The 14,494-nt window shown below is 48.9% G+C and overlaps 5 protein-coding genes across 5 annotated transcripts; 2 read left to right on the top strand and 3 right to left on the bottom strand.

Annotated features, from left to right (window-relative positions):
• Positions 1-12: 12 nt before the first annotated feature.
• On the bottom strand, positions 13-2,670 carry YCG1 (condensin subunit YCG1; the record flags this gene model as incomplete). The annotated part of the gene is made up of 1 exon (XM_076687162.1): positions 13-2,670. The coding sequence occupies one exon, from the start codon at positions 2,668-2,670 to the stop codon at positions 13-15; it is 2,658 nt and encodes an 885-aa protein (XP_076538635.1).
• A 734-nt stretch (positions 2,671-3,404) lies between these two features.
• UTP4 (small subunit rRNA maturation protein UTP4) lies at positions 3,405-5,579 on the top strand (the record flags this gene model as incomplete). The annotated part of the gene is made up of 1 exon (XM_076687161.1): positions 3,405-5,579. One exon carries the CDS (start codon positions 3,405-3,407, stop codon positions 5,577-5,579), a length of 2,175 nt encoding a protein of 724 aa, XP_076538634.1.
• Positions 5,580-5,916: 337 nt separating this feature from the next.
• Positions 5,917-7,701, bottom strand: RPC82 (DNA-directed RNA polymerase III subunit C82; the record flags this gene model as incomplete). Its single annotated transcript, XM_076687160.1, has 1 exon — positions 5,917-7,701. The coding sequence occupies one exon, from the start codon at positions 7,699-7,701 to the stop codon at positions 5,917-5,919; it is 1,785 nt and encodes a 594-aa protein (XP_076538633.1).
• Positions 7,702-9,050: 1,349 nt separating this feature from the next.
• Positions 9,051-10,271, top strand: QCR2 (ubiquinol--cytochrome-c reductase subunit 2; the record flags this gene model as incomplete). Its single annotated transcript, XM_076687159.1, has 1 exon — positions 9,051-10,271. One exon carries the CDS (start codon positions 9,051-9,053, stop codon positions 10,269-10,271), a length of 1,221 nt encoding a protein of 406 aa, XP_076538632.1.
• Positions 10,272-10,867: 596 nt separating this feature from the next.
• MAK10 (Mak10p) lies at positions 10,868-12,892 on the bottom strand (the record flags this gene model as incomplete). The annotated part of the gene is made up of 1 exon (XM_076687158.1): positions 10,868-12,892. The coding sequence occupies one exon, from the start codon at positions 12,890-12,892 to the stop codon at positions 10,868-10,870; it is 2,025 nt and encodes a 674-aa protein (XP_076538631.1).
• Between the last annotated feature and the right edge of the window lie 1,602 nt (positions 12,893-14,494).

Here is a 14,494-nt window from a genome sequence, read left to right as displayed (position 1 = left end):
AAAAAAAAGCCGCTAATATGCGCGAATAGTGCTCTGGTTCGTTTCCATCGTATCCTCCTCCAGGACTGCACTGGTAGGATCCTCCACTTCTTCCGCCTCTCCATCGTTATCACTTTCGTCATCATGATTCGAAGTATTGACACTGCCATCATGGTTAAAACTATTGACAGTTGTGACATAAGCAGTGCTTGACTCCATCTTGGCGATCGCCTTTGAAAGAGCAGCCTCAAATCGGTTCAGAGCGTTCTTCGAGACTGAATCGGTAGCTGCATTAACTTCAATAACCGACTGCGTGAGTTCATGAAGCTCTAATAGCTGTGACAGTTCGGTAGACCGCGGGAAATGCAGCTTATTGAGCGCCATGCAGAGCGCTCGGCGCTCATCCTTGGAATCGCTAGCAGTAATTCGGCGCAGCATATCCCCGCATAGATCGAGGTGGATTGCCGCGTTTGGCGAATCGGTCGTATCCGCAAGCTTCTCTGGGTCAGTCCAGTCAAGGATCTGCTGGATAATGTGCGCCGGACCCACCATCTCTTCATCAGTGGACTCAAACGTCGTGGTCAACCGACGCAAACTATCAACGGCGATACGAGCCATACGCGCTTGGTTTTCTGGCGAAGAGTAACAATAGACCGGTATGCAGAAGCTGAGAATTTGCTTGAGGGCAGCATTTTCGGCGTTATTCCCATCAAAGAAGATAATAACCAGTGCCTTGATGAGATCATCATCTGTGAAAATGCCCGCCAAAACCAGCTTGCATAGAGCCTCAGCTGCGGTGGCCTGAACGATTGGATCCTGTGGATTCCGTGCAGCCCGATAGTACAGTTTGTAAATGCTCATAGTGTCAACTCCTCCCTCCGTATCAAGGACAGAGGTGCCGTGGATCATAAGAATATCGCTGATAATCTTCACTGCTTCAACCTGAAGGTCAGGATCACCCTTTTGGTAACAGTGGCCAAAGAGCATGAGGTTGTCGATGGCCAGTTCTTTACTTAACAGGCAGCTGAGGCCCAAGCATCGCAGCCCACGCTCGCGAATAACTGGTTCAAGGTTCTTAACTGCAGGGATAATAAGACCGTTGACGATGGACGTGAGGTGGACATTTGAATCCAGCGGTTTGACGATGAGTTCGAGAACACTCTGAGCGATAGAAAGACACTTCAGCATGGCAGCTAGCTGTGCCGCGTGTTTCTTTGCCTTGGTATCCTCGTCTTCCTCTTGCTCCTCTTCGCCTTCTGTTTCATCCAGGGTATCTCTGATATCAGATATGACTTCAACAAGGACCTGCGAGAAGTCGCTTTCACTAACCGATATCCGTTTGAGGACCTGCACAGATTTCTGGATCAGTACGTCATTTAGAGACTGGTTAACCAAAACCTCTCGAAGCAAAGAAAGGGTATTTCTACGGCCCACTTCGTCGCCGAAGTCGTAAGTGTCAGCAATTATCAAAAGTTGCTCGACAATGAACTCGATCTCCGCCGCGGAGTCGCTATGCCTGTTTACATGGAGCTCAGCAAGGTAGTGCTTGATTAATTCTGCGAGCTTAGTGAGTTCCGGCATCCTGCCTTCAGCCAGCTCAGCAAATTTGTTCTCGATGCAATACTGGTTAAAAGTGCGGGCTAAAAACACAGATTCAGCGGTCAGCTCCTGCCAGAACTCAGGCCGGAAGTCCATTTTGTCCAGGGTATCGTGCCGGTTCTCAAAGAAAACCCGCATTGCCTTCTCGGCAATTGCACTGTTGAGCACATCCAGTCGCTCAAGTACTTCAATTAGATTGTTGTCGGCTGCCTCGAGCCATTGCGTGACAAACATTTTTGTAGCGGCCGCTTTGACGGTAGAATCTCGATCTTGGAGGCCCCATTGCAGGATTCGCTCTCGCATACCAATGCTCAGCAGTCTGAAGTCTCCAATCTCCTTCATAGTGCGCGAATAAACAGCCCTTCGGTTCGTGGGATGGACGTCCCACGCTCGCTCTAAGAGCAGCGCTAGAGTTTCCTGGGTCTTATTGAGGTTAAATAGTACCGCCCGCCGTACTTCGGCGTTCGAATCGTGCTGCAGAACACTAAGTAGAAGCTTGGTAATAGTGATGCCGTCGTCCTCTTCTTCATCCTCATCGACTCCTTGTAACCTTGAAAGTGCCAGAACACTCTGAAGACGCACAGTGCTCTCCTTGTCGTATAGTCGCTTGCACAAGTTGTATTTAATCGCGTCAAACAAGTCATCAGTGATCTCGCCAAGGTGGTTCACTGTGACGGCAATCAGCTGACACACTCGGAACCGGACTACCTTGTCCTTGGCCTCAATGCCTCTTAGAAGATGTCGGATGAAGTACTCTACAAATCGAGTAGCTACGGAGTCATCGTCAGCTTCTTGCTGGCCTTCTTGTGAAGAAGAGATGTGGGTTACAAAGCTCTCGCAGAATTTGACAATTCGCTCAGCACAGCCTTCGTTCTTCTTGATCCCAAGCACTCGGTTGACCATTTTGACAAAGATTCGGTTGAAGAACTCTTCGATTCCAGCGTTGGAAGCTTTATCCTGGACGCTTTTTAGAGATACAACAAGTTTTCTATGGCTCGCGACTGATTTCTGGGCGTTCTGGAAAGCCTCGGCCACCAGCCGTCGCAGCGTATATATATCATCTTCGCTGACTCCCTCTGGTAATGAAGGCATATTAACTTTTGTCGATATTTAAAATGGATCTCGAGATTTGAAGGCCGTTATTTTGTTATTTGTGTTGTGGTTTTCAAAATTATGAGACATAAACAAAAGTCACGTGGACAGTGCGGCTCATGGGGCTCATCCCCTGCCGTGGCCTTATCAGTACTGTCCACGAGTTTGTCGTATCTTCAGGGGTCGTGTTGGACGTCACAATCCAATATGAGTATTCAAGTGAACGTTCATACCAGATATTATTACTTATAAGGGGTTAATGGGGACCACTCACTGTAAATATCAATGAATCATAGTGCTCTTTCCTGCTTCAGTCCGTCTCCGTTATGCTTCAGAATACCATCTAAATATTAAATAAAGTTAGTACTTAATGATTAATGCCGAGAAGCCTTTGAACTGTTTTCTTGGTACACTATCAATCTGAAAAGTGTCGCAACTCCAGGTGAAATACCAAGTTGTACTACTTGATATGGGCCAATTATCTACCATGCACAGTGGCCATACAACATTATTATCCTAGTCAGAAATATGCAATAGACAATAAACAATAAAATCAACTACAGTAGCTTTCAACAGCTAACGATTTGGCAGATCAAATAGAGCAGTACAGTATGGGCAATAGTAATTCCCAAACGGGAAAATACCGGCCCCGGGAAAAAATTTCAGGCCGGAGCTGATAAACCAAAAACCATCCAAACCTTCAATCTCGAAAGAAACCGCAAAAAAATAGACAGATGAATATCCATCGGTGTAGATTTGTGGACTATTCGCCGCATTCGATCACATCGCTGAAGTTCAGCGCGCCATCGACGGCCCAGCATGCGCCACACGACCTGCGGCTGGCGGTCGGCAGATCAAACGGTGATATTGAGATCTGGAACCCGCGATGGAGCTGGATCCACGAAATGACCCTCAAGGGCGGTGTTAATCGGGCGATTGAGGGCCTAGCCTGGTCCATATGGGAGGATGGCACGCCTCGGCTCTTTTCCATTGGTGGATCATCGAGCATTACCGAATGGGACCTTACTAGCGGCATGCCCATCAAGAACCACGACTGTAATGGCGCCACGATCTGGTCCATCGCAGTCTCTGCGGACGGTACGAAGCTTGCTGCCGGATGCGACGATGGCAGCGTTGTTATCGTGGATATCTCTGGTGGTCCAGGCGTCATGGAGCATCTCAAAATCCTGCAGAGAACCACCGAAAGAGTGCTTAGTGTGGCCTGGAAGGGCAAGGATCAGATCGTAGGTGGGTGCGCGGACGCTAGAATCCGAGTATGGAGTATGAGGAGTGAGGATAATGGCCGTATTGTTGCCACTATGCGTGTAGATAAGACCCGGAAGGAGAACACGCTTGTGTGGTCCGTTATGGTCCTCAAGTCCAAGAAGCAGATCATCTCCGGAGACTCGACAGGAAGCGTCAAAGTGTGGGACGCTACCAACTTCTCGCTACTTCAGACATTCAGAGTTCACGAGGCTGACGTTCTGTGTCTCTCTTCGGACTACAAGGGCGAGTCGATTTTCTCGGCTGGTGTCGACAGAAAGATCGTCTGCTACAAGATGGTAGACTCTAAGCTCAAGCGGTGGGCCAGCGTTGGCAATAGACTCCTACATGCGCAGGATATCCGGGCTATGGCCGGTTATGAGGCGAAGGGAGCGTCTTTCCTGGTCACTGGTGGTGTGGAGAGAACGCTGGTAGTCAATTCAATGAACGACTTTATGGATGGCATGTTTAGAAAGATCCCTATAACGCGACACAGGCCATGCGTTTCCGTGACCCAAGCTCCTCGTCTGGTGACGATGTGGACTGACCAGACTGTCAAGGTGTGGCGAATAGACGAGTACATTGAAGCTGACGAGGAAATGGCAAGCGAAGAAGAGAAGGGCAAGCGTCTGGTTCTGAAGATGGTGCTGAATAACGAAGAGAACATTACTCAGGCTGTGCTGAGCGACGATGGGTCGTACATCGCCATCTCTACCCTGGCGGACATTAAAGTATTTGAGCTCGAGCCTACTTCGGATGGCGCTAAGCTCCAGGTAGCACGCAAAGTGTTTGGAGAGCCAATTGGCGGTCCTCTGATCAAGTTCGTGCCCAACTCTACCCGTCTCGTCCTCATTACTGCTGAGAACGAGGTGGTTGCGGTCGATGTGGCGTCGAGACAGTCTGTGGAGCTCGAGTTTGAAGAAGAGGTCAAGGTCAAGTCGAAGCTGCCATTCTCGAAGAACATTACTCACATTGCATTTTCTAACGATGGCCGGTTGCTGGCTACTGCCCGGCTGTGTGGAGTGATTGAACTTTTTGATCTCAATAAGAACGAGTATCTTGGCACTCTCCCACGACTGTCTGCACCACCAACTGCTATCAAATTTACCCTCAACGACACGCTGATAGTCGTTACTGCCGAAATCAAGGTACTTGAGTTCAACTGCGCTCAGCGGGCTATGACCCCCTGGTCGCGACGAAACTCTGACCTTCTCCCGCGAAGACTTATTAGCCTTGTCGATAAGTGCTGCGGTGTATTCTACGATCCATCAGCTCCGGAGAGAATATGGCTGTGGGGTGCTAACTGGCTCTGTTTCATCGATCTAAGCGTCAACATCGCCACTGAGCGTATTCCAAAACGTAAATTGGATCGCCTTGGTGTTCCAATTGACAAGAGCCAGATGCCAGATCGAAAGCGAAAGCTTGGAAATGTAGAGGTGGAGGAGAATGGTGTTGTTGATGAAGACGACGAAGATGCCACTCAGGAGTCTGCTGGCTCCAACACGTCATTCTGGATCACCTTCAAGTACAGGCCCATGCTTGTGGCTGATCTGCTTGGCGAGGGCGAATTCGTTGTTGTCGAGCGTCCGCCATTCAATATCCCTCTTCCTCCTGCATTCTGGTCCAACCACAAGATCAAGGTTTAACTGGGACGTGTATGATACCTGTAATCCGTGTAATGAATTAACTAGACCACTATATATCAGCCAACATGTTCCAACCAATATCCTGAATCAGCAAATATTTGTTGTCGATCTTTTTGCCAATTGAAATAATCACCAAGACCTGTAGATATCTCCGCGCAACGGAGCCACTGGCCCGCGAAAACATTGCTACAGTAGCAATGGGGGGACCAGTCCCCCCATACCCCCCTGGGGCTCCGCTTCGCGGAGAATTGGGCTGTAACGGGGTGTTTGTTATAACAGGAGTTCAAAAGTTCGTGCTATTTTCATTACTTTAGGGGATAAAATACATACAATAATTTTAGTAATCTCTAAAGAGACGAACAAGACTATCCATTCTGACCAGCTGAACGAGAAGCTTCTCTTCCTGCTTCTTCATCTCCATCCACTCCTTTTTCTCCGAAAGACTGAGGTATTTTTCCTCCTGGCCCTTGACATCCTCTCGGCTGAGCTTTGCCCGCAGAATAGAGTGCTTCTCTCTTTCCGCAATCAACCGCACATAAATGAACCGCATTGACTGGTATAGATCCTGCAGCAAATGCGAGTATGCTGTTTTAGGCTTGTGGTACCACAGGAAGTACGTTCGCCCTGGTGCTCGGTCATTGCTTCGAGGAATCTCCTGCAGCAACAATCCGCCGAACATCTGAAGTGCACTGAGATACGACTGCATATCTTTATCCTTCACCAGTGCCGTACTCGAAAGGGATTTCTCATCCATCTTGCCCTTTTCTCTAACAAGTCGCAGCAGCCGGGATGCAATCTTTCCAAACTTTTGGCCAATAATCTCGTCGTAGGCCGTTCGCTTGGCATTTTCAATGAGCTCGGCAAACGGAACGTGCCAGCCCTGCCCGCCTGCCGAGGTAAGGAATTTGAGCGGTGAGTTCGCTAAAAGCTTCAAGTGAACATCCACATCACGTGGGTTATGCATTTTGGAGCCATTGGCTTCCGACATGTCATCACTCATATTATCGTCATCATACCGGTCGAGCGCCGCATCCATGTCACTGTCATCGTCCTCCTCTTCCTCTGCATCAATGGTATTGTACCCGGAATCGGTACGCCGACGCTTGGCGGCACTTCCATTGCTCTGTCCAGGCTTTTTACGTTTGGCGGCGGCTGCTGAGGCTGCTCCCGAGACGTCAACCTCGGGGCCCAGCCGGCTCAAGATTTCCCGCGTCGAAACCTTAAACTTGTCATCGTCCGGAATCTCCTGGCTGCACCGGAAGATCTTGTCTTCGTAAATGTCAAGAACTACCTTGTAAACCTGAGCGGTAACAGGGCCAATTCGATCATTCGCCAAGTCTACAAGCATCTGATTCCTGGTTACGACCAAAAACTTGTCGTAGTTAACGCCCAGCACGACTTCAGGGCCCACTTCTCGTACAATTACGGCTTCGCCTAAGCGCGCTTGCCTGGCAATTGCACTTCCCTTTTCCTTGGAAATGAGAACTTTTGACTTGGACAAATTGTCCGTATCCTCTTGCAGCTGACGCAGTTCTTCGTTAGCATCATTAGTCGCGGCTGTAATCTTTGCAGCCTCTGATCGATTTTCGGTCCTCATCTTGAGTTTATGCGCATTGAAGAACTTATTGTAGATATCCTCTCTGGGATGGAAGTCGTGGTCAGTTACATTGGACAGGATCCGCTTGGAGAGCAGTTCAACCACAATCTGCTTCACGCGCGGGGAATCGTCCTCAGGATATGCATCAAAGTAGTCTGTAGCCTTCATATTGCCGTATACCAGCACGTTTTTGACAACTTCAGCGTACATGTCGTCTCCGTACTTGTCATTGACCACAGTCAGGATCGGGCCCGACCAAATCACGGAGTAGACCTGGAGCCAATTCGCCGAGTAATATACATGTCTGGAGCCTTCATCCGACCAGTATAATAGGAATCGGTTCTGCAGAAGCGACACGAGAGCTCGCTGGCACACGACCAGCGGGATCTTCGTTCGCTTGGCGATTTGCGAGGCGGTTTGGCGTCCGTAGTCAAACAAGACTCCTAGTATCGTCGCCGCTAGCTCGCCGTATACATCTCGCAGAACAACTTTACAAAAATCAGCCAAATGACTCGAAGCAGACATTTCTCGTCAACTAGTTGCCATATCCACTCAGGAAAAAAATTGCTTCGGTCTGCTTTAAATATTCACCGGGCGATAAAGATTTGGTATGATCTTCCTATCAAAGGCCCTTTAATTTTTTTTTCAGCGCCGGTCACGTGATATCATGTTGAGAGATGCCGGGCTATCAGCCGTACGCAGTGCGGCGCGACGATGTATCTTGGTCCCTCGAACCTTCATCTGTCAAAGTTAAGAAGCGTCTGTAGTAGCTAGTTAGCGATAGATTCATCATAAAAGATTTTAATAGACTACTTACTTTTGTTATCCCGGATTGAACTTTTTTGAATCGTGGATTATACAGTTACTCGTAGCTTTGGAGATACATTTGCGTAAAATGCATTACCTTCTTCAAGTTTTTGCCACAACCAATAGTTCACTATACTAGAGAATGGAGCACCTCATGAACGCCAAACTTTGTATAGCTGGGTACTACTGTACTACCGGTACGAAATCACACAAATTACACTAAACGAGATTGACAACTCTTCCCGGTATTCTAGTAGAAATACCCCTAGAAAAGGATAAACACGAGAAAAACGAAAGATTACGCAAATAGAGGACATACAATGCGCGAGCGCAAGTTAGAACGCCGAGCCGCGTGGAATGGGGCTCAATCACGTGGATATTAAACAAAGGGAACGCGTCGCGCGTTTAATACGCGATTCAAATAAAATTGCCACAATTTCGCTTTTCACTTTCTTTTATCCCTCGTTTATCGACAATTTACTTTGATCTTGTAGTATCGTAGTTATAATTGTGCTATGTAACTGTTACCCGGTACACCATATCATATCCTGATACAAGGAGTATTGTGTACCGTTAGTATAGACCACCTAGTAGTTCAAGCCATGATCGGGATAGAAAGCCCATCTTGAATAATCCAAGTAGAAAAGTAAACGGGCGAACTGCCAATGGCTCAAAAAGATCCTATTTTAGTATGGTCTGGCGTAATGCTTCCTAGTGAATGGGTGGTGGAGGGAGGCAGCCGCACATAATTTCTTGGGAGGTGATTTGCTGAGACGGAATGGAACCATACGAAATAGGCAGAGAGAAAACTGGCATTGCTCGTCCTCTGGAAGACTGGGTTCAAAATAACCGCGATCCCTTATGAATAGTCGTTGAGGCCAATTTTTTCCGACCCCAATTGACGCCAATTGCAAAAGGCCTAGTCGCGGTTACCGGAGTTTTGACGATCCGACCAATCACGGGCCGGGAATTTGGGATTTTTCGCAGAAAATGTTGAGTTGAAAAAAAACCTCCCAAGGTGCCCAAACCAACCCTACGCAAAATCTCTCTTCTTTACACAAGAAGCCATGTTGTCTAGCCGAGTTTCTGCTATCCGAGCCGCTGCTCGACAGTTGTCCACCAAGACGGAGGTCTCTGGCGTAAAGGTCGTCGCCCGAGACTCGGACTCCCCGGTCTCCAAGGTGGCCGTGGTCGTGCGAGCCGGTTCCCGATACAGCCCCCAGATTGGTGCCAGTCAGGCGCTCAAGAACTTTGCTTTCAACACCCGAACCTCCACCAAGTCGGGCCTTCGACGATACCGAGAGAGCGAGCTGACCTCTGGTGTCTACGGCGCCTCGGTGTCGCGAGAGAACATTCAATTGAGCGCCGAGTTCCTGCGACCAGGCCTGCCATTCTACGTCGACAGCATTGCCGACGTGGTCGCCAACACTCTGTACAAGCAGTACGAGTTTGATGAGCAGGTTCTGCCACAGTCCATCTCTGAGGCCAAGCGATTCAACTCGGACGCGACTGCCCTCGCCCTCGAGAACGCCCACCAGATTGCCTTCCGACGAGGTCTGGGCAACCCACTCTACGTCCAGGAGTACTCGCCACTGACGCGGGACAATGTCGAGACTTTCGCTCGAGAGGCCTACACCAAGGCCAACATCACCGTCTACGGTTCCGGCGTCAATGTTGACGATCTTGTCGACCTGGTTGACTCCAAGTTCAAGAAGCTTCCATCGGGCTCTTCCCTGACCTCTCCAAAGACCCATCTCTTTGGCGGGGAGTCCCGAACTTCGTCTGCCTCTGGCAACGCCGTAGTCATTGCCTTCCCACTCTCTGCATCGCCAGCTAACGCTGTGCTCGCCAATGCTCTCGGCGGCTCTGGATCTGCCGTCAAGTGGTCGCTTGGCCAGTCTCCACTCGCCCTGGCCGGCCTCAAGACCGGTTCCACCATCAAGGCCGCCGTCTCCTCCTACTCCGACGCCGATTTGCTGCACATCACCATCACCGGCTCCTCTGCTGCCGCTGTCAAGGCCGGTGCCAAGGAGGCTGTCCATGCTCTTAAGGAGGTGCACGGCATTTCTGAGGAGCTGGTCAAGCGAGCCGTTGCCCAGACCAAGTTCGCCGACGCTGCTCGATCTGAGTCCGACTTTGTCTACAGCCTTGCTGCCGAGGCTGTTGACTTTGGTGCTGTCAACGTCGCCGCTGTCCAGAAGAGCGCCGAGCAGGCCCTTAAGAGCAAGGCTGCCCTGTCAGTCGTTGGCAACGTTGCTGAGCTGCCATACCTTGACGAACTGTTCTAATTGTATACACTCACCACTCTCATACACTTTATAGTAATGCTAAAAATAACGCCTCTTGTATAGAAAACGCGGGTGCCCTGTTGCTAGTAGGTGTTTAGCAAAGTATGCTAGACCTTTCATTTAACTACGGCAAGTCATTGCTCACTTCTGGCAGGAGCACCCAATTACCATGGCTGGTGGGTTTTCGAGGGCCAGCCCTCGAGCTCCCGTAGTTGGGGGCTCTGCCCCCAAACCCCCCTGTTACAAGCATCGTCGACATATTAACCTGATCTCCGCGGAGCCCCCAGTGAGGTTGAGGGGACCTCGAATAAGTTCTCTGGTAGTGTATCAGTCATTGCTTCTAAATATCAAGTAGTGTATTGATACAGTTAAAGTGATCGGTGATGTATTGAGTCGATACAATTAGGAGACATCGAAATTGATCAAAGTCTACTGAGTCGATACAATTAAGAGAAAATTGGTAGATTCTAATGAGTTGATACAATTAAAAAGGCACATAGCTAATGATACATAATGCCTCTACCATCTCTAGTCACGCCAGCTCATAAAATGCTTACTCCTCCTCTTCGTCTCGAACGATGACATCTATTATGGAATTAGCCCTCCTTGGTCTTGAGAATGGTAACCGGGAAGAAGCCATGGTATCCGTCACGCTGAACTACTACCTCAGCATCAGATGGTGGCTTCGTCAGCGTTGAACTAGAAACAAACACCCCCACGGCACTTCGCTTGAGCAGATCTAGATCAGAATTCCCCTTTGCCAATGGACCAAGGTTATCAATAAGAGATTTACAGTTGTTGGCGGCTGTTTTTGCCAAATCGGCCAGCTGGGCTGGATCATCGAGCGCCTGCTTGTACGACGTAAAGTTCTCGAAAGAGGGCAATTCAGGCACCCCAACCGAGGAGAACGGCTTCATGCGCAATTTGTACAACAGCTCGGGGGTCGTCGTAGTGGAAGAGGACTCTGGAGAAGTAATATAGCCCTTCAGGTCGTAGGCGTGCGTCAGGTACATATTAGCCAAACAGAGATGTCTAAGAGCCGTGGACTCCAATTGTAAAGCATTAAGGTAGCCCAGGGCTGATTCTACAGCAGCCCGTTGGGCAGGCTTGCCCATGCGTTTCTGCGTGAGGTAGGTTTGAACGCGGTCGAGGTGCTCGTTAAGCGCCGTGAAAAGGTAGTCTGCGTAGTAATACATGCGTGAATATTCCCACAGCTTGTAAATATCGAGCTCGAACCCAAGAAGTACGACCCAGATCATGATATTCAACTTCCGCAGATACACCCAGGACGCGATGGGCATGGCATCACTGACTCCACCGTCCGCAGTGCGCATGAGTTCTCGCGGAACGCAGGATTTAAACAACTCTTCGAGCTCTTCGGCAGCCACTTGGAGGCTATCAAAGGAGATAATGCAGTGGGCAAGGTTCTGGCGCTGTCGGGGTCTATTCTGGCACATGACGGTAAGCAAATCGGCGTAGCAGAGAGTCGCGGACTCGAGAAAAGCGTCCAAGTTTCGCACAATGGCGTCATTATTGCTCTCTAAAACATGGTCGTAAGCACCGCACGAGATCTCCTTTAGGTCCTTAAGAACCCACGATTTCAGCGGCTGTGACAACAGCTTTGTCTTGGTGAGAACGCCTTGCAGCATGGCCCTTACTATAGGCAGAGTCCGGGGTCTTTTGGACGAAAACGTGAGGAAGAACGCCAGGAGGTCGTTCGATTTCTGAATAGACATGACGGGAATAAGAGCCTCAATGCCTTCAATAATTTGTAGCAGGTGTTCATAAGGCTTCTCTACGCTCTTGAGCTCTCTAAGCGGGCTCGGGTTACTGACTCGAGCCTGGACACCCGTTGAAAAGGCTGCCTCGAACCGCTTTTCCCCGGTAAACGGACTAATACTGGAAATCAGCTTCTTGGCATTGGCAAAGTGCCCGGAGACCTCCCTGGGAATCTTCTCATTCAAAATATGAAGGAACCGGATCCTCAGCTCCAATCTTCGCTTAATCTCAAGGTCATTGCCCTGCTCCTTTACAAACTGTAGCGCTGACTTGACAACGTGCACCAATTGGTCCATCGGAACGCTCTCAAGAAAAGAGTAGCCGCATGTGTCTACGACGATATCCTCCTCTGGGTATATAGCTGTTGCGTTTTTGATGATTTTAGCGCACAAGTCAACTGCCTTGACCGTAGCGAGGATATACGCCCGCAGGACGCCGAACCACGTCCGAACCTCAACATCCAGCACTGTCAGATCATTCTGAACCGCCAGTAGCTTGATTTCGTCGAGCATATCCTCGATATACAAACAACTGATGACGTTCTGCATGAGGATGGACCCTGTGTGCCATGCCATCTCTCGCGCCAGTACCTCATCCAGAAGCTCAATTAAGTCCTCCCGGCTCTCTACCCGAGGGAGACCCGCCAGCTCCTCATGCTTCGGACGATAGGTCTGTCCGGTGTCCATTTTGTCGTTGCCAATCTCCAGCGCGTGAACGCCGCTGAACAGCGTGAAAAAATCATCCTTGGCGAGATCGCCCACCTTCAGCTTCTTGGCCTCCTGCTGGAACTGGATCGTGATGTCTTCGTAACTCTCATGGCCGTACAGCGTGAGGTCGCTCATCTTGCCATTCTATAGTATAGTCGGGTGGGGTTGTGAAAACTTCCCGGCCAGCCATCGACCCACTTCACATAATTCCATAGTACGGCTTACTGTAGTTTCATTTATATTACTTGTTAACTCTTTAAGGAGTACTTTGACTAGCCAACTATTCAAATCTGTGCACTCTCAAGCTCGGGTTTGGCGTCAACGGTCACTGGCTTATCATCATACGGCTGTCCTTGGGGCTCTGCCCCAAACCCCGTGGCTAGGGGCGTAGCCCCTAGAACCCCCTCGTATGGACCTAATTAGAAGACCTAGACTCTCTAATAGTCAGTAGACATTGTATTTATAGTTGATTATCTTTTACTGTCTGTAGTTGGCTTTATCTTTGACTACTACTGACTCTCTGACACTATCGGCCATGAGAATCGCAGGAATGAAGAAGAGAACCGAAGGGAAGCCCTCAACAGCACTATTTACGGATTGATTATTATAGTTTATTTGATATAGTAACATCAACTTTTCTATATTGCGCAAACTTCTTGCTAAATGCCACCTACCAAACACTTTATTTAGCCGTCGCTTGTCGCTTGCTCGTTGGGGAATGGAAAGTATATGTACAAGAACGATGTTCTGACATGGGGACTAATGTACAATGCGTCGCAAGTAATGATAAAAGTACAGGGGGGATACTTCGCGTCGCATGAGCCACTCCAGGCAATTGAATGTAGTTGTTCACTGGCGCCTATGTAATAAACCATTGTGAGCTTTCGGTAGTCATCTACGCTTGAACACGTAGAGTGTACATCGTGAATTCCGATGGGGTCGCCTCATGGAGCTCTCGAGGGCCGGCCAGGTTTGCCTTTCAACGGAGTGGCTGGCCCTCGGATGACCCGTGCATGTAGCCAGTTTATATACTTTCAAAGTCTCTTTCTCCACATCCTTTTTTCTTCAGCAACTGTCCTTGTCTATATCTCGTGATGTCTATGACTGATCTACTGGAGAATTCAATTTCAGGGTGTCATAATAACCTACAAGTGTATTCTGGAAAGTGGAGGAGCTAGTGATGGAGTTTGTAGGATGGTCCAAGACCAGCAATGACAGACATTTCCTTGTTTCTCTTGGCAGATGAATTGTTAATACTTTGACCACCCGACCTACCCGTTGGTATGCGGTTAGGTGCAAATGTGTATATAAGAAAATATCCACGTAAAAACGACAAATTCACTATTTACGATAATATTTATAAATTTATTGAAAATCTTCATAATTCTTCGTATAAATAATCGTATCTTGTGGGGATTGCCTGTAGTCTCACGTCAAAGACAAGCGATGTGATTGCGTGCGGTGAGAATCAACAATGAACTGATCGTTTTCCCCGCTTAGCTGAAGACGCGTCGCATTTGTTACGCTTATGTTCTGGATCATAAAGGACTTTGTATGATGATATCATCTACGATCAAACACAGCTTCTATGGGTTCTGGGGCATTCGAGGTCACCCTTTGAAATTCTAGGTGGAGTCTAGATTACCGGTACCATAATTTGATTTTTTTTTTGAATATTAATTTGATACATTAGTTTTTCCGTGCGGCGGAGCCCCACGGGCCCGGGCTAGGGGGACC

Source organism: Trichomonascus vanleenenianus (assembly GCF_965637985.1).
Source record: "Trichomonascus vanleenenianus strain CLIB 3782 genome assembly, contig: TRVA0_051S, whole genome shotgun sequence".
NCBI lineage: Eukaryota > Fungi > Ascomycota > Dipodascomycetes > Dipodascales > Trichomonascaceae > Blastobotrys > Blastobotrys vanleenenianus.
The sequence above is the reverse complement of the archived record's forward strand: the minus strand, read 5'-3'. Positions and strand labels throughout refer to the sequence as shown.